Source organism: Pristiophorus japonicus, chromosome 11 (assembly GCF_044704955.1).
Source record: "Pristiophorus japonicus isolate sPriJap1 chromosome 11, sPriJap1.hap1, whole genome shotgun sequence".
Taxonomy (NCBI): domain Eukaryota; kingdom Metazoa; phylum Chordata; class Chondrichthyes; family Pristiophoridae; genus Pristiophorus; species Pristiophorus japonicus.
The window spans coordinates 177,041,478-177,049,211 of NC_091987.1; the positions used below are offsets into that span (position 1 = coordinate 177,041,478).

Consider the following 7,734-nt stretch of genomic DNA (forward strand, 5'->3'; position numbering starts at 1 on the left):
TGTAAACGCAGACAATAACTGCACCAGTCGGTTGAACGTTATTACAAAGTGAATACTCTACCTGGATCTTTTGGCTGTTGGTGCTTGAAGCGTCACAGTCGAACCCTGCCTCGGTGGAGATGCCATCCAGCTTCTGAGACATAGAGAAACTCTAAAGTTAGGGAGTTAGATAATATTTCAAAATAAGGAATGATGCTGAAACTTCTTTGAAAGACAACACATTTAAATTGCACCAATAAATATTTTCTTCTGTGCTTCTAAAAGCTTACAGGCTGAATTAGAATTATTGCCTCTCCAACTACGTCCTTGCTGACTCACTGCTGATTTTTAACTAAAAGCACACTCATTTTTAAATGCATAATACAGTAGCTTGTCACAAGGAAGTGGCACCCTGGCTATTTGCCCAAGTAATAAAGATGGTGGAGCAAATTGTTTTTAAGATTGCAAAATATCAGAAATCATTGACTAAAATGTTTGTAAATAAAACTGTGCAATATCTTCATAGCAAAGGTGTTTAAAATGTATCCAAAGCCTTACAGGCAATTAAAGGCTTTCTGACACAACATTGCTTAAAACAGAATCATAGAATGGTTGCAGCACAGGCGGCCATTCGGCCCATCGAGCCCATGCCAGCTCTCTGCAAGAGCACTTCAGCTAGTCCCACTTCCCCACTCTTTCCCCGTAGTCCTGCAAATTTTCTTCCTTCAAGTATCTGTCCAATTCCCTTTTGAAAGACACGATTGAGTCTGCCGCTACCACCCTTTCAGGCAGTGCATTCCAGATCCTAACCAATCGTTTTTCCTCATGTCGCCTTTCGTTCTTTTGCCAATCACCTTAAATCTGCGTCCTCTGGTTCTCAACCCTTCCGCCACTGAACACCTCTATCAAATATCCACTCAACCTTCTCTGCGTTAATGAGAACAACCCCAGCTTCTCTAGTTTATCCACGTAACTGAAGTCCCTCATCTCTGGAATCATTCTCGTAAATCTTTGCTGCACCATCTCTAAGACCTTCACATCCTTCCAAAAGTGCAGTGCCCAGAATTGAACTCAATACTCCAAAACAGGTTCATCATAACTTCCTTGCTTTTGTATTCTATGCCTCTATTTATGAAGCTCAGGATCCCGTAAGCTTTTTCAACTGCTTTCTCAACCTGCCCTGCCATCTGGAATGATTTGTGCACATATACCCCAGGTCTCTCTGTTCATGCACCCTCTTTAGGATTGTACCCTTTAGTTTATATTGCGCCTCCTCATTTTTCCGACCAAACTGTATCACTTCACACTTTTCTGCGTTAAATTTCATCGGTCACGTGTCCGCCCATTTCACCAGCCTGTCTATGTCTTCTTGAAGTCTATCACTATCCTCCTGACTGTTCACTATACTTCAACATTTTGTGCCATCTGCAAATTTTAAAATTGTGCCCTGTACACTCAAGTCCAAGTCATTAATAAATATCAAGAAAAGCAGTGGTCCTAGTACTGACTCCTGGGCAACACCACTGTATACCTTCCTCCAGTCCGAAAAACAACCATTCACCGCTACTCTCTGTTTCCTGTCACTTAGCAAATTTTGTATCCATGCTGCATCTATCCCTTTTATTCCATGGGCTTTAACTTTGCTAGCAAGCCTATTATGTGGCACTGGGTCGAACGCCTTTTGGAAGTCCATATACACCACGTCAACCGCATTACACTCATCAATCCTCTGTTACCTCATCAAAAACCTCGATGAAGTTAGTTAAGCATGATTTGCCTTTAACAAATCCATGCTGGCTTTCCTTAATTAATCTACAATTGTCCAAGTTAGTTTTGTCCCCGATTATCGTTTCTAAAAGCTTCCCCATAACTGAGGTTAAACTGACTGGCTCGTAGTTTCTGGGTTTATCCTTACACCTTTTTTTGAACAAGGGTTTAATATTTGCAATTCTCCCATCCTCTGGCAGAAAAACAACAATTTTTATTTCATGTGACCTTCTGGCCGAGAGGAGGCAAATTTGCAGACCACACAGTTCCCATTGAGGGGGCGGAAAGTGGTAGTCATCAGCAGACTAATCATGCACGTTCCCAACAACTGGTTTCAGGTAGGCAACAGCAGAGACCTGGGAACAGCCACCTTGTCTCTCAGCCAAAGATGGTGTGTGGTACAGGGAGGGAAACATAAACGAGAGAAAGTAACCTTCATAAAGAATAATGAATAACTGTGTCAGTCGTGGCTCAGTTGATAATGTTGAGTCATAATATAGTGTTTAAGTCCCACTCCAGAGACATGAGCAAATAATCTCGGCTGGCACTCCAGTGCAGTGCTGAAGGAGTGCTGCACTGTCAGAGGTGCCATCTTTCAGATGAAATGTTAAACCGAGGGCCCACTTGCCCCCTCAGGTGAACATAAAATATCCCAATGGCACTATTTTGAAGAAAAGCAGGAAGTTCTCTTCAGTATCCTGGTCAATATTTATCCCTCAACCAACATCACTAAAACAAATTATCTGGTCATACATCTCATTGTTTGTGGGAGTTTGCTGTGGGGGAAATTGGTTGCTACGTTTCCGAAATTACAACAGTGACTACACTTCAAAAAGCACTGCATTACTTTGGGACATCTGGTGGTCGTGAAAGGCGCTTTATAAATGCAAGTCTTCCTTTTTTCTTTTCTTTCAAGGCAAAATTGCTTTATACTGATTACATTTCCTTAAAAGGGATTGGGTGTACAATGTTTGCGTGTTCTAACATGCTGTGCTTCACACTGTCCCTGGTTTGTGTGCAGAACTAGCACTCCGGGCACGTTTCCAATTTCAGTATGTGGTAATCAAGCAGAAAATGGAGACAACAACGCCAACAACGCCAGGCTGCTGTTGACTGCCTCTGACCGATGAGTTCAGACCTCAGAGCTGCACTGGCAGTAACTTTGGCACAGGACACCTACACATTCTCTTGGCTGCAATTAGTGTGTAGCCCCCAGAGACAAGAGGAAAAGGTATAAAATAACATGAGGGTGGGATGGGGATAGGCGAGATGACCAACACATGAAAAGTACCAATGCTAAAAGGACTTTTCTTACAGTGCAGGGGCAAGTCAAGGAACCTCAGTATTTTCCCCAAATCAATACTTAGGGTGAGGGTGGGTATGTCACGCATTAATCAAATTACACTTCGTTTAGACTGAATAGGCAAACATTTTGTTTGCTTTTGATGCAGGAAAAAAAATTATACATTTCCAAATAAAATGGCAGCTGGAAAATTCCATTCACCAATATTAGCCATGAGCTAAAACACCTTCCAGCTTTAACAGGTCTGGAAAACAAGACACACTCGCCAACTAGCATCTGTGTTTACCCCTTCCTAACCAGTTCAAGTTAACAATCTAGGACAATTGAAAGGTTTACTCATGTAACAATGGATACTTATTGTGACATTTTTTGCAACTATGCTGCTTATCTTTAAAGAAGAAATGGTAAAAGTTAAAGGAGCATCATCTTGATTGCAACATTTAGCACAGCTTTTGTTTTTCACTTAGGAAAGAGATGAGGAACAATAATATCAAATAAAAACTTGCATTTATATAGCACCTTTCACAATCGCAAGACTTTCTAAGGTACTTCGCAGCCAATGGAGTGTTTTTTGAAGTGTACGTGCAGCAGTCATAGGTACAATAGATGGATTACCATTCGTACTGCAGAATATTCTTTTCTGAAAGCAGTTGAGATGCAACAGAGAGATCTTTACCCGCCCTTTAAGCAATGCCATACTCGAGATGGAGTGCTTGATGAGGCAGTGTAGCGAGCGCTTTACTCTCTTTCACTCACAGTACTGGGAGTGCTTGATGCTGTTACTGGGTGACAAACAGATTCCGCTTCCCAGCAAAAAAATCCCTTGCCATATATATGCTATGGAAGAAATGCTAAAAACAATGCCTCTTTCTTATTGCGAAACTTTGAATGTTATACAGGGTATTGACAGCAGGACAGCATTTGACTTGACAGCATATTAGACCAGAGTTGAACACAATTCTGGAGTGATGTCAAATGCAAATATACTTGCAGGAGCGCAAGAGACCATTTAGAATAGGTTAGACAGTACTCCACGTCATTCTATAGGAGGAATAGGGGAATCGTTTGAAGTTGGGTCTGAAACCTGCAATATGCGTTGTACAGAATAGACCCCAAAATAAAACACATGCTCGATTCAAATGTGGAAACCATCAATTTCGGAGAAAGAAAAGCAACTTCATTTATGCAGTTCTGGTCTGGAGTAAGACAAAGACCAAAGTAATATATTGGAAAAATTTTAAGGTGATGAGAATGGAACTAGGGAAAATAAATTTGAAAAATTTACTGACAAAGAAATAGACCACCAGTGGGAAACATTTAAAATGGTGATCAAGAGAGTCCAGGAGAAATGTATCCCACTAAAAAGAACAAACTAACCAGTAATCTCACACTATGGATGAATAAAAGAATGTGGACATAACTGAAACTAACAAAAAAGACACACACTACATACATAGACAACAATGGATGACAAAATGGAATATGAAAAGTTGGGAAAGAATTAAAAAAAACAATAAGGAAGGCAAAGAGAAACAATGAAATTAAATCATCAAGAATATAAAAATAAATATAATGTATTCTACAGACACATAAATAAAAGAAAAAGACAGCATAGGGATAGGGCCACTAAAGGATACTCACGATAAACTGACAAGTAATGACAACAAAGTGGCAGAAATATTAAATGATTACATTGCCTCGGTATTTAACCGGAGAAACTAACATGGTGGACATGACATTAGAAGCAGTGATCAGATAAAATTCTGACGGGATTGGACAGGTTAGATGCAGGAAGAATGTTCCGATGTTGGGGAAGTCCAGAACCAGGGGCCAGTCTAAGGATAAGGAGTAAGCCATTTAGGACTGAGATGAGGACAAACTTCTTCACTCAGAATTGTGAACCTGTGGAATTCTCTACCACAGAAAGTTGTTGAGGCCAGTTCGTTACGTATATTCAAAAGGGAGTTAGATGTGACCCTAATGGCTAAAGGGATCAAGGGTATGGAGAGAAAGTAGGAATGGGGTACTGAAGTTGCATGATCAGCCATGATCATATTGAATAGTGGTGCAGGCTCAAAGGGCCAAATGGCCTACTCCTGCACCAATTTTCTATGTTTCTATGAAAGCATATAAAGACATTCAAAATAGAAATTGGGGAAGATAATTGATAGCGAGGATAAAACTCCTAGTCCAGAAGGATTGCATCCACTCATTAAAAGTTAGGGAAGAGATAGCAAAGGCATTATTACATCTATACATATTAGAAAAGGGAATAGTGTCAGAAGACTGACAGACAGCTAACGTGATTCCTATATATTAAAACAAAGTGATTATCTGCACAAATATTTTTGTATTCTTCTGCACATGCGCATGGTCAGCCCCGGCCCTTTTTGCACACGGGCACCTGATCCCCTTTTGTATATGCGCACCTTCACCAAAGTCCGTCTGTGCATGCACAGTACCCAACAGTTGCAGCTGCAGTGCAGTGTGGCCCACACTTCTCTGAGCTCCTTGGGAGAAGGCCCCTCACTGGATCGGTGGTGGTGAGAAGAGAGGAGTCAGAGAGAGGGGAGCAAGAGAGAGAGGGGGGCAAGAGAGAGGGGGGGGCCAGAGAGAGGGAGGCGGGAGAGGGAGGCGGGAGAGGGAGGCGGGAGAGGGAGGGAGAGAGGGAGGCGGGAGAGGGAGGCGGGAGAGGGAGGGAGAGAGGGAGGCGGGAGAGGGAGGCGGGAGAGGGAGGCGGGAGAGGGAGGCGGAGAGGGAGGGAGAGAGGGAGGGAGAGAGGGAGGGAGAGAGGGAGGGAGAGAGGGAGGGAGAGAGGGAGGGAGAGAGGGAGGGAGAGAGGGAGGGAGAGAGGGAGGGAGAGAGGGAGGGAGAGAGGGAGGGAGAGAGGGAGGGAGAGAGGGAGGGAGAGAGGGAGGGAGAGAGGGAGGGAGAGAGGGAGGGAGAGAGGGAGGGAGGGAGGGAGGGAGGGAGGGAGGGAGGGAGGGAGGGAGGGAGGGAGGGAGGGAGGGAGGGAGGGAGGGAGGGAGGGAGGGAGGGAGAGAGGGAGGGAGAGAGGGAGGGAGAGAGGGAGGGAGAGAGGGAGGGAGAGAGGGAGGGAGAGAGGGAGGGAGAGAGGGAGGGAGAGAGGGAGGGAGAGAGGGAGGGAGAGAGGGAGGAGAGAGGGAGGAGAGAGGGAGGGAGAGAGGGAGGGAGAGAGGGAGGGAGAGAGGGAGGGAGAGAGGGAGGGAGAGAGGGAGGGAGAGAGGGAGGGAGAGAGGGAGGGAGAGAGGGAGAGAGGGGGGTCAGAGAGGGAGAGAGGGGGGTCAGAGAGAGAGAGGGGGGTCAGAGAGAGAGAGAGGGGGGTCAGAGAGAGAGAGAGGGGGGTCAGAGAGAGAGAGAGGGGGGTCAGAGAGAGAGAGAGGGGGGTCAGAGAGAGAGAGAGGGGGGTCAGAGAGAGAGAGAGGGGGGTCAGAGAGAGAGAGAGGGGGGTCAGAGAGAGAGAGAGGGGGGGTCAGAGAGAGAGAGAGGGGGGTCAGAGAGAGAGAGAGGGGGGGTCAGAGAGAGAGAGAGGGGGGTCAGAGAGAGAGAGTGGGGGGGTCAGAGAGAGAGAGAGGGGGGGTCAGAGAGAGAGAGAGGGGGGGTCAGAGAGAGAGAGAGGGGGGGTCAGAGAGAGAGAGAGGGGGGGTCAGAGAGAGAGAGGGGGGGGTCAGAGAGAGAGAGAGAGGGGGGGGTCAGAGAGAGAGAGAGGGGGGGTCAGAGAGAGAGAGAGGGGGGGTCAGAGAGAGAGAGAGGGGGGGGTCAGAGAGAGAGAGAGAGGGGGGGTCAGAGAGAGAGAGAGGGGGGGGTCAGAGAGAGAGAGAGGGGGGGTCAGAGAGAGAGAGAGGGGGGGTCAGAGAGAGAGAGAGGGGGGGTCAGAGAGAGAGAGGGGGGGTCAGAGAGAGAGAGGGGGGGTCAGAGAGAGAGAGGGGGGGTCAGAGAGAGAGAGGGGGGGTCAGAGAGAGAGAGGGGGGGTCAGAGAGAGAGAGGGGGGGTCAGAGAGAGAGGGGGGGTCAGAGAGAGAGAGGGGGGGTCAGAGAGAGAGAGGGGGGGTCAGAGAGAGAGAGGGGGGGTCAGAGAGAGAGAGGGGGGGTCAGAGAGAGAGAGGGGGGGTCAGAGAGAGAGAGGGGGGGTCAGAGAGAGAGAGGGGGGGTCAGAGAGAGAGAGGGGGGGGTCAGAGAGAGAGAGGGGGGGGTCAGAGAGAGAGAGGGGGGGTCAGAGAGAGAGAGGGGGGTCAGAGAGAGAGAGGGGGGGTCAGAGAGAGAGAGGGGGGGTCAGAGAGAGAGAGGGGGGGTCAGAGAGAGAGAGGGGGGGTCAGAGAGAGAGAGGGGGGGTCAGAGAGAGAGAGGGGGGGTCAGAGAGAGAGAGGGGGGGTCAGAGAGAGAGAGGGGGGGTCAGAGAGAGAGAGGGGGGGGGTCAGAGAGAGAGAGGGGGGGGTCAGAGAGAGAGAGGGGGGGGTCAGAGAGAGAGAGGGGGGGGTCAGAGAGAGAGAGGGGGGGTCAGAGAGAGAGAGAGAGAGGGGGGTCAGAGAGAGAGAGAGGGGGTCAGAGAGAGAGAGAGGGGGTCAGAGAGAGAGAGAGGGGGTCAGAGAGAGAGAAGATCTCTCTGGGGGTCAGAGAGAGAGAGAGGGGGTCAGAGAGAGAGAGAGGGGGTCAGAGAGAGAGAGG

General features: G+C 47.7%; 1 protein-coding gene across 6 annotated transcripts in view; it reads right to left on the reverse strand.

Moving 5' to 3' along the window:
* fam118b (family with sequence similarity 118 member B) overlaps positions 1-7,734 on the reverse strand; it is a 59,865-nt gene that overhangs the window by 29,260 nt on the left and 22,871 nt on the right. For 5 of the 6 annotated variants that reach the window (XM_070894306.1, XM_070894305.1, XM_070894309.1 and 2 more), the window contains one exon: positions 62-151. In XM_070894306.1, the coding sequence (XP_070750407.1) occupies positions 62-126 (65 nt within the window). In that variant the 5' untranslated portion in view covers positions 127-151. The remainder of the gene's footprint in view (positions 1-61; positions 152-7,734) is intronic. The other variant, XM_070894307.1, reaches the window with a different exon arrangement.